Source organism: Pongo pygmaeus, chromosome 6 (assembly GCF_028885625.2).
Source record: "Pongo pygmaeus isolate AG05252 chromosome 6, NHGRI_mPonPyg2-v2.0_pri, whole genome shotgun sequence".
NCBI classification, from domain to species: domain Eukaryota; kingdom Metazoa; phylum Chordata; class Mammalia; order Primates; family Hominidae; genus Pongo; species Pongo pygmaeus.
In genome coordinates this window covers 120,112,351-120,136,281 of record NC_072379.2, presented here as the reverse complement: position 1 = coordinate 120,136,281, position 23,931 = coordinate 120,112,351, and the positions used below count along the sequence as shown (strand labels likewise).

The following is a 23,931-nucleotide window of genomic DNA, read 5'->3' as shown; positions in this document are numbered from 1 at the left end:
AAAGACAGCATTAAGGCTTGAGTGATAGGATTCTCACAGTAGATGCTTTTGCAAAAAATAAATATCCGTATTTTATTTTTCTAGTTCAATTAACCTCTTTCAAAGTAATGTGACTCATAGATTGCCTCTAACCGCAAACATCACTCTGCCCAGGCAATTTCCTTCTGGCAACTTTTCTAAATCTTTCCAGGCTGGATCCAGTGCCCACCTCTACTTTCTACTATTGCAATTATTGTGCTATATTGCAATGATTGCTTCTCTCATTTGTCTTCTTCCACTAGAAATTGAGCACCTTGAAGGATCATATATGTGCTCCTGGAACAGATATTTGGTTCAACAAACATTGAATGAATGAAAAACATGACATCAAAAAAGTTGTAAAAAGTATTCAAAAGTTAACTTTGTTAAGTGCTCAGCTGGACTCTACTCTGTGGTAACATATTAGGGTAACTGATATTGCAACATTTCTGATATGGGGCAGCAGAGTTAATCTGATGAGTTTAATAACTAAAAGAATCATTTCATCTGGTGGGATCAGAACTGTAGCTTAGGTTTCCTGATTGCCAGCCTGAGACTTTTCCTACTCCATTAATACCCTGCTGCCCTTATGTATATGTGGAAGAAATTTCTGTATAATGTTGCTCAAATAATGTCACTTTCATTGAATATATAACATGGTAGGAAGAGAGGTAAAAAAGTCACTATATAATGTGTTTAGAAAACAAAACATGAGTTGTATTTCTATTTTTGTAACTGTTATGCTTTAACATTTATTTGTCTTTGGAATGGGTTGGAGATTATAGAACGTTCTGGGTAGGATGAGAACTTATTTGTCTTAGTAATGAAAGAGAAAAATTACAGGACTGTTTTGTATATTTTTATCATTCTCATGGAAAGTAAGAAATAGATGTACCGGGAAAACCCTTTGCTCACCTACTCCTATTCATAAGTGAAGCTTTCTTAAAATAAGTGCTAGTCATAGTTGTATTTGTGAATGTTTACACAATTATCTCTGTGTTGTGTGGAATATGAGTGTATACACCTGACTGTTTTTGGCTAACTTCTGTGATTCTGAATAAAAAAATATCTTTCTCAGGCTCTCCCCTCTGCATTTCCACTGCCTCTGCCTTGGTTCTAATTTATATAACCTTTTCAAATATAGACTTTTAGATTAAGAAAACAATGCTCACACATTGTAAAAATGAAAATCATACAGAAATATTTAAAAATATCTCTTCATGCTTAACCAACTATGCTTTACCACCCAAGCTGGCTTCATGGGCATGTGACCTGGACGGTCTTGCAGGGCCACATGCTTTGAAGGGTCTTGTGCTTGGTTCATTGCTCTTCTATGTCTTTTTTCCCCCAAACTTCAACTTTTATTGCAGATATGGGGGTATGTGTGCAGGTTTGCTGCATGAGTACATTGCATGATGCTGAGGTTTGAGATATATGGATCCTGCCATGCAGATAGTGAGCACAGTACCCAATAGGTAATTTTTCTACCTATAGCCCCTCCCTTTCGTCCCCAGTAGTCTGTAGCATCTATTGTTCCCATGTTTATGTCCATGTTTGCTTAATGTTTAGCTCTCACTTACAAGTGAGAAAATGTAGTGTTTTATTTTCTGTTCCTGTGTTAATTTGCTTAGAATTATGGCCTCCAGCTGCATTCATGTTTCTGCAAAGGATGTGATTTTGTTCCTTTTATGGCTGTATAGTATTCCATGGTATGTATATATGTACCACATTTTCTTTATCCAGTTCACCATTGAAGGGCACCTAGGTTGATTCCATGTCTTTGCTATTGTAAATAGTGTGGTGATGAACACACGAGTGCATGCGTCTTTTTGGCAGAACAATTTATTTCCTTTGGGAAGGAAATAAATAAATAAATATACCCAGTAATGGGTTTGCTGGGTCAAATGATAGCTCAGTTTTAAGTTCTTTGAGAAATCTCCAAACTGCTTTCCACAGTGGCTGAACTAATTAACATTCCCACCAACAGTGTGTAAGCGTTCTTTTTGCTCTGCAGCCTCTCCAGCATCTGTTGTTTTTTGACTTTTCAGTAATAGCCATTCTGACTGGTATGAAATGGTATCTTATTGCTGTTTTCTTTTAGGATTTTTATAGCTTGAGGTCTTACATTTAAATCTTTAATACATCTTGAAATAATTTTTGTATATGGTGAAAAGTAAGGGTCCGGTTTCTTTCTTCTGCATATGTCTAGCCAGTTACCCCAGCACCATTTATTGAATAAAGAGCCTTTCGCCATTGGTTGCTTTCACTGGCCTTATTGAAGATCAGATGGTTGTAGATATGCAGCTTTATCTCTGAGTTTTCTATTCTGTTCCATTTGTCTATGTGTCTGGTTTTGAGTCAGTACCATGTTGTTTTGGTTACTGCAGCTTTATAGTATAGTTTGAAGTTGGATAGTTATGTCTTTGGCATAAGCTTTGTTTCTTTTTGTTTTGTTTTGTTTTTTTTTTTTTTTTTTTTTTTTTTTTGCTTAGGGTTGCTTTAACTATTAGGGCTCTTTTTTGGTCCCATATGAATGTTAGAATAGTTTTTCACAATTCTATGAAAAGTGACATTGGTAGTTTGATAGGAAGAGCATTGAATCTGTAATTTCTTTGGGCAGTATGGCCATTTTAACAATATTAATTATTCCAATCCATAAACATGTAAGGTTTTTCCATTTATTTATGTCATCTCTGATTTTTTCAGCAGTATTTTGAAGTTATCCTCAGAGATCTTTCACCACCTTGCTCATCTGTATTCCTAGGTATTTCATTTTCATTGTGGCTATTGTAAATGGGATTGTGTTCTTGATTTGACTCTCAGCCTGGACATTATTGGTGTATAGAAATGCTACTGAGTTTTATATATTGATTTTGTATCCTAAAACTTCACTAAAATTGTTTATTAGTTCTAAGAGCCTTTTGGCAATCTCTAGGGTTTTCTAGGTATAGAATCATACCGTTAACAAAGAGAGATAATTTGACTTTTTTTCCTATTTTGATGCCATTTATTTCTTTCTCTTGCCTGATTGCTCTGGCTAGAACTTCCAGTACTATGCTGAATAGGAGTGGTAAGAGTAGGTATACTTGTTTTGTTCCAGTCCTCAAGGGGAATAGTGCCAGTTGTTGCCCATTCCGTATGATGTCAGCTGTGGGTTTGTCATAGAGGGCTCTTATTATTTTGAAGTATGTTCTTTCAATTCATGCCGAGTTTGTTGAGAGTTTTTTTTTTATCATGAAGGAATGTTGAATTTTATAAGAAGCTTTTTCTATATGTATTGATTATGTGACTTTTGCTTTCATTCTGTTTATGTGGTGAATCACATTTACTGATTTGCATACATTGAACCAGCCTTGCATCCCAGGAATAATGCCTACTTGGTTGTAGTATATTAATCTTTTGATGTGCTGCTGAATTTGGTTTGCTAGTATTTGGTTTAGAATCTTTGCATCTATGTTCATCAGGCAAACTGGCCTGAAGTTTTCTATTTTCATTGTCTCTGCCAGCTTTTGGTATCAGGCTGATGCTAACTTCATAGATGAGTTAGGGAGGAATCCCTCCTCTTTGATTTTTTGGGATAGTTTCAGTAGCATTGGTACCAATTCTTTTTTGTACATCTGGCAGAATTTGGCTGTGAATCCATCTGGGTCAGGTCCTGTATTGATTGGTAATTTTTTTTTATTACTGATTCAATTTCAGAGCTCAATATTGGTCTATTCCTTTCCTTTTCAATTTTGGGAGTTTGTGTGTTTTTAGGAATTTATCTATTTCCTCTAGATTTTCTAATTTGTGTGCAAAGAGTTATTCATGGTATTCTCTGATGATCTTTTTTGTATGTCTGTGGAATCAGTTGTAATATCATCTTTGTCATTTATGATTGTACTTATTTGGATCTTTCTTTTTTGTTGTTGTTAATCTAGTTAGTCTATCAGTCTTACTTATCTTTTTGAAGAACCCGCTTCTGTTTTCACTGATCTTTTGTAAGGATTTTTACATCTCTATTTTGTTCACTTCTTCTCTAACATTAGTTATTTATTTTTTTCTGCTAGGTTTTGGGTTATATTATTCTCTTTTTTCTAATTCCTTTTGGTGGAAACTTATATTGTTAATTTGAGACCTCTCTTACTTTTTGATGAAGGTGGTTAGTGCTATAAACTGTCCTCTTAACACAACTTTAGTTGTATTCCAGAGATTTTGGTAATTGAGGTCCTATTTTTATTAATTTCAAACAAATTTTAAATTTATGCCTTAATTTCATTCTTCTCCCAAAAGTTATTTAGGAGCAAGTTGTTTAATATCCATATATTTGGGTAGATTTGAGGGATCTTCTTGATATTGATTTCTGTTTTTATTGTACTGTGGTGTGAGAATGTGCTTTGTATGATTTAATTTTTTTGGAATCGGTTGAGATTTGCTTTATGTTCAAGCATGTGGTCAATCTTAGAATATGTTCCATGTGTAGATGAGAAGAATATATATTCTGTGGTTGTTGGGTGGAGTGTTCTGTAGGTGTTTATTAGGTCCAATTGGTCAAGTGATTTTAAGTCCAGAGTTTCTTTGTTAGTTTCCTGCCTTGAAGGTCTGTCTAATGCTGTCAGTGGGGTGTTAAAGTCTCCCACTATTATTGTGTCTAAATCTGTTCATAGGCCAACAAGAACGTGTTTTATGAATCTAGGTGCTTCAATATTTGGTGTATAAATATTTAGGATAGTTAAATCTCCTTGTTGGATTTACTCTTTATTATTATATAATACCTTTCTTTGTCCTTCTTAATTTTTATTGGTTTAAAGTCTATTTTATCTGATATAAAATAGCAACTCCTGCTCTTTTTTGTTTGTATGGTATAACTTTCTTCATCCCTTTACTTTGAGCCTGTGGGTGTTCTTAACATCAAGATGGGTCTCTTGAAGATGGAAAATGGTTGAGTCTTATCTTTTTACCCAGATTGCTACTCTGTGCATTTTAAATATGTCATTTAGCCGATTTACATTTAGGGTTAGTATTGATATGTGAGATTTTGATCCTGTCATCATTTTATTAGCTGGTTGTTATGTAGACTAGATTGCGTAATTGCTTTATAGTGCCAGTGAGCTATGTTCTTTTTTTAATTTAATTTTATTATTATTATACTTTAGGTTTTAGGGTACATGTGCACAACGTGCAGGTTTGTTACATATGTATACATGTGTCATGTTGGTGTGCTGCACCCATTAACTCGTCATTTAGCATTAGGTATATCTCCTAATGCTATCCCTCCCCCCTCCCCCCACCCCACAACCGTCCCCAGTGTGTGATGTTCCCCTTCCTGTGTCCATGTGTTCTCATTGTTCAATTCCCACCTGTGAGTGAGAACATGAGGTGTTTGGTTTTTTGTCCTTGTGACAGTTTGCTGAGAATGATGGTTTCCAGCTTCATCCATGTCTCTACAAAGGACATGAACTCATCATTTTTTATGGCTGCATAGTATTCCATGGTGCGTAGGTGCCACATTTTCTTAATCCAGTCTATCATTGTTGGACATTTGGGTTGGTTCCAAGTCTTTGCTATTGTGAATAGTGCCGCAATAAACATATGTGTGCATGCGTCTTTATAGCAGCATGATTTATAAGCCTCTGGGTATATAACCAGTAATGGGATGGCAGAGTCAAATGGTATTTCTAGTTGTAGATCCCTGAGGAATTGCCACACCGACTTCCACAATGGTTGAACTAGTTTACAGTCCCACCAACAGTGTAAAAGTGTTCCTATTTCTCCACATCCTCTCCAGCACCTGTTGTTTCCTGACTTTTTAATGATCACCATTCTAATTGGTGTGAGATGCTATCTCATTGTGGTTTTGATTTGCATTTCTCTGATGGCCAGTGATGATGAGCATTTTTTCATGTGTGTTTTGGCTGCATAAATGTCTTCTTTTGAGAAGTGTCTGTTCATATCCTTCACCCACTTTTTGATGGGGTTGTTTGTTTTTTTCTTGTAAATTTGTTGGAGTTCTTTGTAGATTCTGGATATTAGCCCTTTGTCAGATGAGTAGATTGCAAAACTTTTCTCCCATTCTGTAGGTTGCCTGTTCACTCTGATGGTAGTTTCTTTTGCTGTGCAGAAGCTCTTGAGTTTAATTAGATCCCATTTGTCAATTTTGGCTTTTGTTGCCATTGCTTTTGGTGTTTTAGACATGAAGTCCTTGCCCATGCCTATGTCCTGAATGGTATTGCCTAGGTTTTCTTCTGGGGTTTTTATGGTTTTAGGTCTAACATTTAAGTCTTTAATCCACGTTGAATTAGTTTTTGTATAAGGTGTGAGGAAGGGATCCAGTTTCAGCTTTCTACATATGGCTAGCCAGTTTTCCCAGGACCATTTATTAAATAGGGAATCCTTTCCCCATTGCTTGTTTTTGTCAGGTTTGTCAAAGATTAGATAGTTGTAGATATGTGGCATTATTTCTGAGGGCTCTGTTCTGTTCCATTGGTCTATATCTCTGTTTTGGTACCAGTACCATGCTGTTTTGGTTACTGTAGCCTTGTAGTATAATTTGAAGTCAGGTAGCGTGATGCCTCCGGCTTCGTTCTTTTGGCTTAGGATTGACTTGGCAATGCGGGCTCTTTTTTGGTTCCATATGAACTTTAAAGTAGTTTTTTCCAATTCTGTGAAGAAAGTCATTGGTAGCTTGATGGGGATGGCATTGAATCTATAAATTACCTTGGGCAGTATGGCCATTTTCATGATATTGATTCTTCCTACCCATGAGCATGGAATGTTCTTCCATTTGTTTGTATCGTCTTTTATTTCATTGAGCAGTGGTTTGTACTTCTCCTTGAAGAGGTCCTTCACATCCCTTCTAAGTTGGATTCCTAGGTATTTTATTCTCTTTGAAGCAATTGTGAATGGGAGTTCACTCATGGTTTGGCTCTGTTTGTCTGTTATTGGTGTATGAGAATGTTTGTGATTTTTGCACATTGATTTTGTATCCTGAGACTTTGCTGAAGTTGCTTATCAGCTTAAGGAGATTTTGAACTGAGACAATGGGGTTTTCTAGATATACAATTATGTCATCTGCAAACAGGGACAATTTGACTTCCTCTTTTCCTAATTGAATGCCCTTTATTTCCTTCTCCTGCCTGATTGCCCTAGCCAGAACTTCCAACACTATGTTGAATAGGGGTGGTGAGAGAGGGCATCCCTGTCTTGTGCCAGTTTTCAAAGGGAATGCTTCCAGTTTTTATCCATTCAGTATGATATTGGCTGTGGGTCTGTCATAGATAGCTGTTATTATTTTGAGATACGTCCCATCAATACCTAATTTATTGAGAGTTTTTAGCATGAAGAGTTGTTGAATTTTGTCAAAGGCCTTTTCTGCATCTATTGAGATAATCATGTGGTTTTTGTCTTTGGTTCTGTTTATATGCTGGATTACGTTTATCAATTTTCGTATGTTGAACCAGCCTTGCATCCCAGGGATGAAGCCCACTTGATCATGGTGGATAAGCTTTTTGATGTGTTGCTGGATTCAGTTTGCCAGTATTTTATTGAGGATTTTTGCATCAATGTTCATCAAGGATATTGGTCTAAAATTCTCTTTTTTTTGTTGTGTCTCTTCCAGGCTCTGGTATCAGGATGATGCTGGCCTCATAAAATGGATTAGGGAGGATTCCCTCTTTTTCTATTGATTGGAATAGTTTCAGAAGGAATGGTACCAGCTCCTCCTTGTACCTCTGGTAGAATTCGGCTGTGAATCCATCTGGTCCTGGACTTTTTTTGGTTGGTAAGCTATTAATTATTACCTCAATTTCAGATCCTGTTATTGGTCTATTCAGAGATTCAACTTCTTCCTGGTTTAGTCTTGGGAGAGTGTAAGTGTCGAGGAATTTATCCATTTCTTCTAGATTTTCTAGTTTATTTGCGTAGAGGTGTTTATAGTATTCTCTGATGATAGTTTGTATTTCTGTGGGATAGGCGGTGATATCCCGTTTGTCATTTTTTATTGCGTCTATTTGATTCTTCTTTCTTTTCTTCTTTATTAGTCTTGCTAGCAGTCTATCAATTTTGTTGATCCTTTCAAAACACCAGCTCCTGGATTCATTGATTTTCTGAAGGGCTTTTTGTGTCTCTATTTCCTTCAGTTCTGCTCTTAGTTATTTCTTCCCTTCTGCTAGCTTTTGAATGTGTTTGTTCTTGCTTCTCTAGTTTTTTTAATGGCGATGTTAAGGTGTCAATTTTAGATCTTTCCTGCTTTCTCTTGTGGGCATTTAGTGCTATAAATTTCCCTCTACACGCTGCTTTGAATGTGTCCCAGAGATTCTGGTATGTTGTGTCTTTGTTCTTGTTGGTTTCAAAGAACATCTTTATTTCTGTCTTCATTTCGTTATGTACCCAGTAGTCATTCAGGAGCAGGTTGTTCAGTTTCCATGTAGTTGAATGGTTTTGAGTGAGTTTCTTCATCCTGAGTTCTAGTTTGATTGCACTGTGGTCTGAGAGACAGTTTGTTATAATTTCTGTTCTTTTACATTTGCTGAGGAGTGCTTTACTGCCAACTATGTGGTCAATTTTGGAATAGGTGTGGTGTGGTGCTGAAAAGAATGTATATTCTGTTGATTTGGGGTGGAGAATTCTGTAGGTGTCTATTAGGTCTGCTTGGTGCAGAGCTGAGTTCAATTCCTGGATATCCTTGTCAACTTTCTGTCTTGTTGATCTGCCTAATGTTGACAGTGGGGTGTTAAATTCTCCCATTATTATTGTGTGGGAGTCTAAGTCTCTTTGTAGGTCACTAAGGACTTGCTTTATGAATCTGGTTACTCCTGTATTGCATGCATATATATTTAGGATAGTTAGTTCTTCTTGTTGAATTGATCCCTTTACCATTATGTAATGGCCTTCCTGTGGTAGCAGGTGCTGATCTTTTAATTCCTTGTTCAGCACTCCCTTAAGGACCTCTTGTAGTGCTAGTGGTCTATTTGAAACAAATTCCCTCAGTGTTTGCTTATCTGAGAATGATTTTATTTCTCCTTCACTTATAAAGTTTATTTTAGTGTGATATAAAATTATTGGTTGGAATTTCTTTTCTTTAAAGATGCTGAAAATAGGCCCCTAATCTCTGGCTTGTAAGGTTTCTGCTGAAAGGTCTGCTGCCAGCCTAATGGGGTTCCCTCTGTATGAGACTTGACCCTTCTCTCTAGCTAGCTGCCTTTACATTTTTTTCTTTTATATTGATATTGGTGAATCTGATGAGTATGTTCTTTGGGGATGGTCATTTCATATAGTATATAGCTGGAGTTCTCCATATTTTTTGAATGTGCATGTTAACCTCTTTCATGAGATTAGGGAAATTTTCATGAACTATATCATCAAATGTATTTTCTAAGTTGTCTATTATCTCTCCCCTCTCAGGAATGCCAATGAGTTGCAGATTTGTTCTGTTTATATAATCTCATATTTCTTGGAGTTTTTGTTTAATTTTTTAAAGTATTTTTTTCTTTATTCTTGTTTGAGTTGATTCAAAGAACCAGTTTTTGAGTTTGGAGAGTCTTTCCTCAGCCTGGTCTATTCTGCTGTTAATACTTCTGATTGTATTATGAAATTATTACAGTGAATTTTTTCAAGTCTAGAAGTTAAATTTGAATCTTTCTTAAAATGGCTATTTCATCTTTGAACTCTTGAATCATTTTACTGGATTTCTTGGATTGAGTTTCAACTTTCTATTGAATCTTGATGAGTTTCTTTGACATCCATATTCTGAATTCTATGTCTATCATTTCAGTCATTTTATACTGATTAAGAAACATGGCTGAGAAGCTATGGACTCATTTGGAGGTAAGAGGACACTCTAGTTTTTAAATTGCCAGAATTCTTGGGCTGATTCTTTCTTATTTGGGAGAATTAGTGTTGCTTTAAATGTGGTGTGAGTTGAGTATAGTCACTTGGCTTTATTTCTGGATGTTTTCAAAGGGTAAAGGCTCTGTATGGCCTCTTTATTTGTGGCTTAATGCTTTCTTTTTCTTTCTTTTTTTTTTTTTTTGGTTTCACACGGTGCTATATTAGCAAAATCTTTTTGGTGTGGCAGTTTGGGCTATGATCCAGTAGATGGCATATAAGAGTAATGTGTGTTAGGTCCTTACTCAGCCACAGGGCTCCTCTGTATTTATTCAAGTTTGCAGCCATGCTCTGTAGTATGGTGGGGAGAGAGGTGACCTCCTCTCATTAGTCCTGCTCCTACACCTTTGCGGAGCCCCCTTTAATCACTGGTACTGTGTCTGCATTTCTTTTGTTAGATGGTCCAAGCTGGGGGGCTCCCTGAACAGAGGCTCCGGCAAGGAGATAGGCCACATTCTTTCCAGGCTGGTCCTGTGGAGGGAGGCATGCCTTGCTCCTGTTCCAGCCCATGAAACCACACATGTCATCCCTCTTAGTGCTCTGAGAATGTGGGTTTGTTTCCCACTTGAGTGCTGGCCACATATCCTGGCTCAGCACTCTTGAGCTGCACACTGCAGCCTTGAGCACCAGGATCAGCTAGTGGCTCTATCCTTTGAACTCTTGGAGTTAGGTTTCAGGTGCACTAGCGGATCTAAAGTGCTCCCAGGCCATCAGGAACATAATCAGGTGGAGCAAAGCATCCAGCTGTGCAGTGGAGTCTGCTGTGCACATGCTCCTGCAGAGAAGCCAGGCAGAGTGGGCAGGAGGGCCTGCAGAACAGATGTGCCCCAGTCCCGTGGGGAAGTTGGCCCTATTTTCTTCTGGCTAAGCAGTAGGCTGGGGCTAAAACTTCTTGGAGGGAGACAGGGAACCTTGGGGGATGGGTGCCTATAGCCAGAGATGGGTTCCGCCAGGGATGTGTTGTGCACTAAGGCCCCTGTTTCTGCACTGGCTCAGGTACCATCTATGTCTACTCTCTGGACAGATTCCCCTGTCAGCTCAAATGTCCGTGGGGTATGTTGGGTCCCCTGTAGCCAGGAATCCAGAAGTCCACAGCAAGTATGGGTAGTCCCACAGTTCCTTCACTCATCTATTCCCCAGGACCCATTCAGGGCTGGGAACTAGCCCCAATGTTTGGGTACCCTGGACAGGGTTACCAGCCTCCTCCCCCTCCCTCCTCAGCCTTAGCATCTGCATTGCCATCTGCTCTTGGCGTTTTCTCTCCAAAGATCTGTCCAAATGTGGTTTACTTGAAACCTTGATCTCTCTCAGGCATTTCTTGGTTATGTCACTGGCGCTCTTGTTCACCTTTTGTTCTACTATTGTCTTGAAACTCTTAATAAATTTTGAACACAGGATCCTGTATTTTTATTTTGCACCCTGCCCCTCTCCCACTCCTCTCCACCTATGAAATTACTCTTAACTGTTTGTTACTTCAAGAAATTCTCTATGTATGTAAACATGTTTGTAGGTATGCGTTGGTTTTTACATCAATGAGATTATTCTGGATATAGTCTATAATTGCTTTGCCTCCTCAATTACGCATGTTGGAATTTTCCCATTACACAGCCTCTGCCTCTCTAGCATCTATTTTTTATTACCCCTAGAGAGCCTCCATACCGCTGCGGCATGGCCTTTCTAATGCTGGTTGTGTCACTTCTCTGTTAAAAATGGATAATGCTTGCCTTTTGCATATAGAATAAATTAGCGTCTTGATAAATACATCAGGCTATGTAGACCTATTGGCAGTGTGTTGGCAAATTTGAGTTTCTGAGCATGCAAGTTCTGAAGAACACCTACAAACTAGGAGAGTCACAAAGATAAGCCCTTTTGCTGTGCAGCGAGCTAACTGGTCTTCTGAAGTCTCATCTAAGAACGGACTTTTATTTTCAAACTTTGCAATACCCTCTCTCATTAACAGGTATGAACGATGATCTTTTTTTTTAACCATTACTTTGTAGAATTATTAACAATCAGCCTAGAAATTAGTAAAGATAATGTTGTGGGCTGAAAGTTTATGTTTCCTCCAAATTCATATGTTGAAACACTAATCTCCAATGTGATGCTATTAGGAGGTAGGGGTCTTTGGGAGGTCATTATGTGTAGATAAGGTCATAATGATAGGATTGGTTTCCTATCATTGGCTTCATGATGGGATTAGTTTCCTTATAAGAAGTTTCCTTATAAGAAGAGTCAGGGACTAAAACTCTTTCTCTCTCTTTGCTGTGTGATGACAAAGCAAGAAGGCAGTCAACAGAAGCCAGGAAGAGGGCTATCCCAAGAACCTGACCATGCTGACACCCTGATCTAGGACCCTGTAGCCTCCAGAACTGTGAGAAATAAGTGTTTGTTGTTTAAGCCACCCAGTCTATTGTATGTTATTATAGCAGCTCGAGCTAAGACAAACAGGGAAGAGGGCCTTTAGCTTTTTACAAAGTCGATTAATCTACCACAGAGGGTTATTTTACAGATGAAGAAAATGAGCCTGAGAAACAAGACGTGTCGTGTCTAAAACCACAGAATTTAGTGATGAACTTAAATGAACATCTACTGCTTTTCAGGTTAATAGACTGTGACAGTTTCTTGGAATTTTTCTGAACACTCTAAATTCTGAGGTCAGAATGGTATTCTGAGCTTAGAGAAGTCTGGCTGTGTGGCAACAGCTATTGTCATTGCTCCCAGTGCAACATTTATAGGATATGGAGGCTGGATTATCCAAGTTGATGGTTTAAAATGCCTGTGGAGGGCTGGGCATGGTGGCTCATGCCTGTAATCCCAGCACTTAGAGATGCCGAGGTGGGTGGATCACTTGAGGTCAGGAGTTCGAGACCAGCCTGGCCAACATAGTGAAACCCCATCTCTACTATAAATTCAAAAAATTAGCCAGGCGTGGTGGCAGGTGCCTGTAATCCCAGCTACTTGGGAGGCTGAGGCAGGAGACGCGCCAGAACCTGGGAGGTGGAGGTTGCATTGAGCCGAGATCACACCATTGCACTCCAGCCTGGGTGACAGTGTGAGACAAAAAAAAAAAAAAAAAAAAAAAAAAATGCCTGTGGAGTAGCCACACCCATACATGTATGATTATCAGTGAATTACTCAATCTCTCTGAGCTTTACTTATCTTAAGCAGAAAACAGATATGATAATATCTACCTTAGCTGTGATTAGGAATAAATACATTTTTAATTTATTCATTTACTTGACAAATATTTATTAAGTTACTATTCTGTGTCAAAAATTATGCTCAACAATGAGATTATGGCGGTGGATTAAACACATTCCCTGCCCTTATGAAGCTTACAGTCTGGTGGGATTTAAATTGTAACAAAGTTAGCAAGAAACAGTTTCTTGCTAACAAAATTAATTGAGCACAAAATCAATGCTCAATTAATAACAGTGCAACGTAAGTTTCTAAATGATTTTCTTCCCTTCTTTTTTTAAAAAAGGAACTAACACTACTGATTGATCTTTAGAGACATTCTCAATCATGAAAATTGGAACATTTATATTGAAATCACCATGAAGAAGAGGTCCATCTTCCTGTCCTGCCCCTCACCTCCTGTTATTCTTCCTTAACTATTTGCTAGTAAATTGGCATACATTCTGCCCAGGGCTTTTTTTCTATGTGTTTTAATAGAGCTTTGTGAAAATCCACTTTTGAAATCAGTCTTGCTCATGTGTGAGAGCTTATAAACTGTATAAGGAAATGTCTATCTAATAAAAAGCACTTTGAAAATTGGGTTAAGGATTACTTACTTGATGTTAACCAAGCATCTCAGTCTATGTGCCCATTTTGCATATCCGAGAGTTCTGCCAGACTCTACCTAGTCAGAGCATGCCTAGCAAGAAGACACTGCATGTCCCAGAAATCAGCTTAGAAGCCTCACTAAAGGAAAAATCAGCCTAGTGAGGTCCATGTGAGACCTGACCAGGAATATGAAAGAAGATCAGTAAGGTTAGTGTATAAAAATAATCCCATGCACTTGGAAAGCTCTAGAAGTGAGTCTCACATGCAGGACCTTTTGATTTCCTGTGCTGAGCTGCAGATGTCTGTTTTCACAGCAGTGCTTGCCAGAGCTGCAGTTGACAAGGCCAGCTGCTCTCAACTGCCAACTGTCAGTTGACGTGGCAAGCTCCTACCAATTTGTGCTGAGAAAACAGCATGGAATCGGGTCAGCATAGGACAAGACTTTAATATCCTCCATCTGTCAAACAGAGTTACTTGGAGAAAACTGAATATTTGGAGCGGGAATTGTTCAGGCTATTCTATGATAACATCTATACATGATTCAAAAAGCCATATTGCATTGTTAGTTTTCCTCTGCTGTGACACAGCAGGAATTGGTCTAGTAGATACAACTATATGATTTTTAGTACTTCAGGTGGCATACATTAAAGGCTTCCCCCACGAGATCCAGAACCTACCTTCCTTCCTCCCAGGCACTGCTGGAGTTGAGGCTTAGTTAGGACACCATATTGGCAATTGTGGGGCTGCCAGGTTATTTCTCTCCAGTCACACGTCCTGTTGTCTGAACAACTAAGGCAAGGCACAATCCACTGGCCTGGAATAGATGACAAAACTTTCTTTGGTTCTGTTTCTGCTGGTGAAGTTTGTAAGTAACTTTAAAATTCAGCTATGGCACACCATTTCAGAAATTATAGCAAGACCATCCTTATCCTTTAAATCTAGTGGAATAATGAAGGCATGGCTTCCTGCCAACCAAATAGAATAGCAACATTAAGTAATGTTCTGAAATAACACATTTCATGCTGAAATCAAGTATGAGCTCTGTTCCATGAAACCTTATACTTATTAAAAATCTAAGTATTACTCAATCATTACCTATTTTTAAACAGTACATTGAGCACTTCAGTAAGACCAAAGCATTAATAGACTGGGAGCCCCTCAAATTGGCATTTAGCCTCAAATATTTATTAGCCTAACACATGCATAGGTTCTCCATCCATAAGTATAATAGATCTATTCCCTGCTCTCAAGAGATTTAAGATACAAGAGAACTACTTCAGTATGATGATAATTTATTATTTTGAAGATTAGTTATTTTTCTTCAATTTGATTGATGGCCTTTTTGGTGTGAATCTCTTCACCTCTTTCTAGCTGTTGCCTGAATTTCTTCATCTGTTAGATGAGGTGTGTACAGTTCTTCTCACATGATTGGTGTAACGATGTAATGGAATAATGTATTTAAGACACATTTGCAATATTGTATTCATCTTTTGTTACTAACAGAGTTCGGGTAGAAAGTAGGTCCCAAGCTTTAGCAAATGTTTATAAAATAAATGAATATTCTCTATGCATTTAAGATCTTTCCTGTTTTATTGATAAAACAACATTCATGCAAAACACTTCAGCTTTTAGTGTGAGTGGATACATTAATAATGTGGTAGAAAAATATAATTTTTTTTGTTTTTTTTTTCCTTGTTCATCTTTTCAGGAATTGAGTGTGAACATAGCACATCATATAAACAAATATGGAGTGGTTATTTCTCTCCTTGTTGGAGAACATATACAATGATATCTCTGATAATCACTCTCCTTACCCTAAATATCTTGCTTATGTTACTAGTATATGTTTACCCTTCAAAACTGAGGAGCTAAATATCACCCAGATAGTTCTTGAGTTAGAAAGGAAAAAACTTAAAAACTTTGTCCATTCTGGCTTTGATTAGTGGTACTGCTAATAATGGTATCTGGTGTTATATTAATTTTAGTGGAAAGGATTTCTGTTTTTAGGAGATGAATATAGTGCATTTTATATTCATGACTTCAGGGATGTTAGAATTGTGAATGTGTTTGTGTATGTGGAAACAGTTATAAATAATAAAATATGAAAGAGGATATAGTTTATGGCTCTTACTGATTGACCACAGAAAGAGAAAGAAATGTAGGTATATTAAGAGAGAGAAACTGGAAGAGATAAAAGAAAATAGGAGGGAAAGGAGATGAGAAAATTATGAATTCCAGGAAAGGAAAGAAAATAACAATAACTTTTTGGGGTACAATGTCAACTGCAAGAGAAATACCAAATTTTCAAAAGGAATGCAGACTCATTTGTTCTTCTTACCACATTTTTTTCTTTTCTTTGATTTTTACATGTAATGAGAATTCCAGAAAACTGCTTTATTAAATGTCTATCTACTAAGTACTTTCTATGCAATTTCAGGAATGATAAATTAACCTTTATGTCTCCATATACATATGACTCTCCAGAAGGATTTAAGTTTAATACATTAAGTATATACTCAGTTGAAGTGTTAGGCATTATTGGTGTTAAAATATCATAATAATTTTTAAAAAATAGTTAACATTTTTCAGTACCTCCCAAATGCTAGGAATATTCTAAAAACTTTAATTTATCAACATATTTAAACATCAACAACCCTGTTATCATCTCCTTAACCAGGGCTCAGGAACTTGTCTGAGATCCTCTAGTTAGTAGGTAGTAGAACTAGCATTTGAGCAGGGCAGTCAGCTCCAGAGTCCATGCTCTTAACTATAATGCTAAACCTCAAAAATTTGTAATCAGGTTAGAAGATTATAATTTATACATAATATAGAATAACTATAGCATAAAAACAAGTAATGCATAATGGAGTAAAAATATCTGTGTGGTAAAGAGTTGGGGCTTTGGAGACCATGCACACCTGGGCTCTATCTCCAAATGGCCCTGCGGACCTCAACATTGACTACATATTAGAGTCACTTGGAAAGCTTTTAAAAATTCCTATGCCCAGATTGTACCCCAGACATTGAATCAGAATCAGTGGGGATGGGGCTCAGAAATCAGTATTTTTTAATGCTTCTTTGCTGATTCCAATATGCTGCCAAGGATAAAACTCACTATTTAAATTGGACAAATTACTTAATCTTTTCATGATTAAATTTACTTCTCTATAAGGAAAATATGTATAACACCTGCCATAGTGCCTGATTACCTAATAGTCAACATATATATTTTATGTATTTTCCCACCTCTACCCTCAGTGAGCCACAGTTGTTCAAAATAGAGTCATGGAGGTCAGAGTTTTCTGGAAGGGTCCATGAAGCAGATAATATGTGAACAGGCCTTTAGGGACAGATAAGATTTGAAGACCTGGAAGGAGTGGTACTTTAGGTACAGTGAAGAGATGGGCCTGACAGGAGCGAGACTGAAGCACTGACTGCATATATTGGAGAAAAAGAGGGTCTGCTATGTGAAAGATGTTTCTAAAGTTTCTGGTTGTAGAGAATGGCTGTACTGCTAAAAGAAACAACACAGAAAATTTAGGAGAGATGCTGGTTTTTGAATGGCAAAATAAAGATTATCTTCCTCAAAAGTGCTTATTTTTCCATCCAATTCTGTTTTATAATTTCTTTTTCATTCAGAATATATCTTGCTTTCTAATTCTAATTCTGTTCTGGCAAGCATGGTTTGTCATTAATAACCAACCTCCTCCACATCTTTGATATAGACACAGCCTAAAGTTTAATCTTTGTTGATGTATTTCTCAAGCAAACCTCCTTAGATAAATGATAGTCTTTCCTTCACAGAGGTTCACATTGAGTGGCTGTGTAGCATCACGTTGGATGGAGGTTAGAAGAGGCCTCAGAGTGTGTCCTTTCTCCCTCCCCTCCCCGTCGCTTTTTTTTTTTTTTTAACAGAAGAGGCAATCTGAGGCCCAAAGAGTTAAATAACAGAAGTGGGATCATGCTGTTAATGACAGGGCAGGCCCAGAACTGAGGCCTCTGAGTCTTCAATTTGCCTATCCTTTTATCATATTAGGCTAGGTCACCACAAAATAATCAGCAGAAAATGAAATACAGCCCCACATCCTCTTTGGTAGCACTTATAGGAAAACTCACAAACTGATTGTTATAATGAATTTATTTTAAAAAGCTGAATTTACTTAGTGAGCTCCTGTGTGGACAGAGACTATGTTTAAGCAAAGATTGTTAATTTTCTTTCTAATAGGATAATGATATGTTGAGGGCATAAATATGTTTCTGCTAATGAGATTCTATTTAATAATCTTTTGAAGGGCTGTTTTCAGCAGATCTCAGAATCTCAGAGCATATGCATCCCACCCGTACTTCAGACACTGTACCCCTCAACCTTGCTGACAGCTAATTTTGTACAAACTGAGGCCCACTTTGGCCACTTGCTGCCAAGGATGAAGAAACAAGTAGCTAATTGCGTGCACAAAGATTCAAATATGGGTGCAATTAGTTTGTGGACATGAAAGTGCATGCACATAAAAAGGAACCCTGATTGGGTCTCTGAAAACTTGGCCCCAGTGGTTCGTACTACTCTATATTTATACAGCCATAACTCTGCATTTTTGCATTGGTTAACAATTCCTTTTATTTATTGTGAGTTAAATACTGCTTGAAATAGGCATCTGTATAACATCTGCAAAACTGGTGCTCTTGATATTTTAAATAATACCAGCTCTTTACTAAAATTGTCCAAAAAAGTACCATAAATTCTATGTTATATATTTGAACACTGAATGAATCAAAGCTGTGATTTCTGAAGTAAAGTGTGACATATGTTTTAGGAAACAACATTCTGAGGAACGAAACTGTCTTTTAGGAGAAGTCATTTGATTTATAATTATAGCTCTGTATTTAATGCAAGTTAGATTTCAGCCATTTCAGTGAATCAGATTGAATGATACAACAGAGGAAAAAAGTTCAACTCTGATTTAGGGTTGAGGTGAGATAGGAAATCATGTAAATGTTGGCACTAATTCCTGACTCTGTAATGTTATAATACAAACCATTTTTTTAAGAAGACAAAAACATCTATATTTTCAATATTAGTATTAAAGTATAAGTTGTCATAATTCCTTGCTAAAATAAGGTAGGATAAATTTTTTTAATTGTTTACATATCATAAAATGCAATCTGAAATATTTTCCTTAAAGTTAATTCTCATTCAATGACCACTGTAGAAATTTTTATTTTTCCTAATTAGAATAATTATTTTTTCTTTCTTAAGCAACAGATTTAATTCTAGGTTGTATCTTACAGTTAAATTATTTCCTAAAAAATAGAAATCAATTTAAGAATTAAAAAAATATAGTCATTCAAAAGTTTAATGGCTGGTGTTATTGAAAATGATATCTTGAGATCAATACATAGGCAAAGTGAAAAAAAAAAAAGATCCAGTTTTGCCCAATAGCTGTAATGTGTTTTTAAAATAAGATTTTCAAAGCAGTCTATCTTTGGCCATTAAAACTAAATCCAGAGCTCCTAAATAAACTTTCTCCCAGTTTTGTCCACTATAACTTCTTTCAATAGGAGGGAATCCTGCTACTAAGGAAGGAAATGATCTCTAGCAGCAAATGATACATTCTTGCAGACTGCTACCCTGACCTCACTTGTTAAGTTTTTGAGTCTTTGGGCCTTTTGGAGCTTCAGGATGGAGCAGTTGGTTGTCATGATTGTGCCCTGGCTGCTCATAGTCTTCTGTGGATGGGAGGGAGGTTGGATCTTGGTTTTAGTTCAGCAACCATTTTAAATTCATATATTAGACATTGGAAGGTGGATAAGGGACAATCTCTTCTCTAGAGAAGCCTATAATCTAGGTAAGCCATCAGTAAAAACGTATTGCTCATGCACCCTTGATGTATTAATGAGTACACTGTAATATATATATATATTCCTATATTTATATATTTTATCAATTATAAAACATAAAAAGAAAAATGATCAGGTAAAATATAAATGCATATGTATTTTAATCTTTACTGGCTTCACCCTATGAATGGCCCTGTGCTACTTCCTCCTCTTCGTAGGGAACATCATTTCATTTTGGAGACTAAGTGAGAGACATATAAATACTTAACATAATATGGTAAGAGCTGTTGTAGAGATGTGCCCAGGATGCACTGGGAAGAAGCTAAGCTGGGAATCTGGTGGTGAAAAAAGGCTTCCCGGAGAGGACTTCCAGCATCAGAAGTTGGGAAAAGATGGGAAGAGGACTTGTAGGTAGAGGGAACAGTGCGGACAAAAACCTGAAATTCTAAAGGGGCACTGTCAACATAAAGAGAGGCAAAGAGGCTGGGAGGAGGCTGGAAATACAGAAATGGGCCAGATTATGGAGGCTTCAAATTATCAGGCTAAGGAGCATGCACTTGACTTGTGAGTCAATTTGGGGCCTTCTCTAAGGAGGCCTAACTCCTTAAGTACCAGAAGGCCACTGTTCTACGGCGGCCTCACCCACAATGTCCAGGCACAAAGCCCAACATAAGTTAGCGTACATATAGCGAACAGAACAAGCTGCCACGTCTTGAAGAATCCCAGTAATGTACTTTGAACTTTTTGTTGAAGAACTTTTGCCTTGGTGCAGTAGGAGGAATAGAATTGTTTTATGAATTCTCATAAATTGTCATCTGATAAAAAATATTTAACTGGACATATCAGTGTCTCCTTTGTATGGAAGAGTATATATCTCATTTAGCAGAGAATCACAAATCACACCACCTGACACACCATAATGGGTAAATCCCTCTCTATTCCTTGACTGTAATTTATTATTTGGAACACATGTTCAAGAATGGGGACATGCCCACGTTTGTTAACTGTGCATGCCAAATTGCAATTTGTCCTGCCCATTTGGGAAACTCATTTCCCATTCAAGCTGTGGTGTGAAGTTCATGGCAAGGGTAGAAAAGCTCCTGAGTGTTTTTTCAGACTTTTTAGAGGAAGGGAGACTTGGGTTCAGGAGGACAGAGCAGTAACCAGGAAACTTGGAGAAGATGCTCTCTGTTCCTCTAATGGCTTTGAAGGCATTTTTAGTCCCAACTTTGGCTTGACCCCACCATCTCCACTGAAAGAAGATTGCTGGGGAAGGAGAGAAATAGGGAATGTTGAGAATGGCACCAAAGAAGTATCTCATTCCAGGTCTGCTCAGTGCTTAGGCAGGATTTAACACAGTAATTAAATTTGATGTCATAATTTTCTTGCCTATATAAATGACCGATATATGAGGGATACTAGTAATCATGCCCCCTAACTTTTTTTTAGTGAAAAGAAATAATTTAAAACTGAACTTGCATACTTTGCAGTTCTTTGGTTCACACCAAATATTTATTTTCTAACTACTATGTACAGATTATGGTGCCAAATGAATTAGTGTAATGCAAACAAAGTTAGGCTCTCTGCCCTCATGAAGCTGACATCCTGGGAAAACTGACATTAAACAATTAATTCAATACTTGGTCATTTAAATAATTGCGGTAACTGCTATGAAAGAAAATTACTGAGTGCTATGAACTATATAATAAAGAAACAAATCAGAGGCTCAAGGAAGGCTCTCTGGCAAAAGTAACATGGGTAACAGATCTGCAGATGAATATGGATTAACTGGGTAAAAAGGGGAGAAGAAAATAATTGATTAATCAAAGTATTTCAAATATTAAAACAATGCACTTACATTAATTATATGCTTTATAGTTCATAGTCAATAAAAAGTAATGCCCTTGATTTTTTATAAAAGGATAGTTTAAATAAGCATACACTTATCTATACCAAATTATTCTTTTTTTAGAGAAGTGATATCCAATGTGATAATCACCTTTCATGTCCCCAGATGGACATCTTTTTAGTTCAGACTGTAAAATGGCTTCAATGTAGTCAGAAGAAATAGGCTGCAACCCACAGGTTTCCTCTGGATGAATCAGCAAACCACAATCCTGCATTAAAATAATAGATATTAGTTGTCGTATTAATTAACTTGACGCATAATAATAAAATCTAAACAATAAGATCTTATGTGGCAAATAACATTTATGGATAAAAGGGAGCAAATATTCCTTATCTTTCCCCTGCTGGCTTACCAATAGTTGTTTGTGCTAAAAGTAGATAACTTTATTTTAATCTTTATTTTGACATTGATATTCATGTCATTGTTCTGCCAATTAAAAAATGAAAGCAAGTTTTACTTTAAAAATATATCTGTGTCAACTCATTAAAAACAAAACAAACTATAATAGAGGACAACACAGCAAGTGGAAGAGACAGTTAATGTGAGAAGCGAAATGGGAACTATTTGGAGAGAATTTAATTTAACAGATGAATTTCATTTTAACAAACTTTTTTTAAGAATTCATGATACACCAGAGTGGAATCAGATGCATGTATTTTATTCAAAGCACATTCTTATATTTACAACAGTGGGTAACATTTCACTGCACTGAGTATCATTATGGAGGCATGTGCTACACTAAGCAATGCTTTCAATAGTCTGACAGATGTAGAACAGAACGATAGTGTATTGCGTCTCTGAAACTTCTCTCCTTCTCCTTCCTCTGCCCCATCCACTGAGCTGCACCTTCAGGCTGGACCACTCTCATTTTCTGTTAGCTTATTCTGCAAAGCTGTTGGCCCTGTACCTGTCCTATGTCCTTCTATCCTACTTCAGGTGGTTCCACTACCACTCTTCTCACTGGGTTCTCTCAGTCTATCACAATTTAGGGCATGTTAAAAGCCTATCATCTAGATTGGGATTGCTTTCCCCCTAATTTTGCATGGAGACATCTTATATTTTAGGTCTCAGCAAGGTTTTCCTGAAACTCTAGCACAATTATGTCTCCCTACTTTTGTTCATGTCAGCACCCCATTTGTTTCCTTTATGCTCTTCACCATTTGATAACTGTTTGTTAGTTTGTTTATTATTTGTCTGGGTCCTTTCTGCTATACTGAATGTGCCATGGGAACAAATAATTATTCCACTCACATATGGAACCAGTGCTTATCATACAGCAAACAGTAAACATTTATTGAATGCATAAAAAGTTAGACTTTATCGTGTCCCTCTTTATATCAGAAATTCTCAACCATGGGGAGAAACAGTGGATTTGACCTCTTCTTTGCTGTGTAACTCTGGTTCTAATCAGCAATTTATGGTTACATTCTCTCATATTCTCAACTATCCTAACCTCAGATTCCCAGATCTCATACAAAAAGGTCCAGGATATTAAGGAACAAGAGGAATGGTGGGGGTGAGTGAACTTAAAATCTTGATTCAGTCTACATATTTTCATTTCTTAATTTATGACTAAACATGGAGTTTAAGATACTGATTAAAATTAGAAAAATGATTTGTATTAAAATGCTTATTATAATACAGCAATAAAAACCACAAAGTTTATTATAATGTGGGGAGATGTAGTCTAAATAAACATCTATAAATGATACTTGTTAGTATACCCGTGTATGTGTGTGATATCTATCCAACCATTTATTTTTAGTGGAGACTGGATCTTTTATAAGGCTATAAAAAAGTGTCATGATTCATCTTGCAAAAATATTTTTATATCAAATGTTAGAGGGAGCAATGAGAAACAATTACCATTATACATTGCTGATGGGAGTGCAAGTTAATTCAGTTGCTTTGGAGGGCAGTTTATACTAAAATAAAAAGTGCAGAGGCTCTGCAACCCTGGAGCCTTCTGGGTCTACTCTAGAAAAACATAAGGGATATGTATAAGGATAAATCTAAATGAACTAACTAACATGGAGATATTTTCAAGACATATGGGTAAGAAAATATCCAAAAGTTATAGAACAATTCATGCTATCTGAAATACCATGTACGTGTGTGTTCACGCAATCAACAACATACTAAATACTGATTTTGTGGGAACAGGTATGTCTCTGTTAAGAGAATAAAAGGAAATCTGGATGATGGTAGTTACCTGTAGAATGTGTTCCTGGACTGGCAGTGGATGTCAAGGAGGCTTTAGCTGTATCTAGAATGCTTTACTTTTTATTTAGGGAGAATATTATTCTTCTAGTACTTGTGAAACTCAATCTTAGTTTGAAATATTATAAACAACTTTCACCACCTCAGCTGGAGACTTGGCTGTTCCTTCATTCTAGGAGGTACCATGTTGGACGTTACTTTTAAATGCAAAGTATTTATCTGTTTATAGTTCTATATGCTATAATGTCATCTAAACTTGGGTACTTCAGACTGAGATGTTGTCTTCAATTTATTTTATT

At 36.9% G+C, this 23,931-nt stretch overlaps 1 protein-coding gene across 4 annotated transcripts in view; it reads right to left on the bottom strand.

The window, feature by feature from the left end:
• The window catches only part of CPED1 (cadherin like and PC-esterase domain containing 1), a 315,286-nt gene that overhangs the window by 41,236 nt on the left and 250,119 nt on the right, over positions 1-23,931 (bottom strand). For all 4 annotated transcript variants that reach the window (XM_054495963.2, XM_063667799.1, XM_063667800.1 and 1 more), the window contains 2 exons: positions 21,503-21,620; positions 14,346-14,482 (listed from right to left, as the gene is read on the bottom strand). In XM_054495963.2, coding sequence (XP_054351938.1) covers positions 14,346-14,482; positions 21,503-21,620 — 255 coding nt within the window. The remainder of the gene's footprint in view (positions 1-14,345; positions 14,483-21,502; positions 21,621-23,931) is intronic.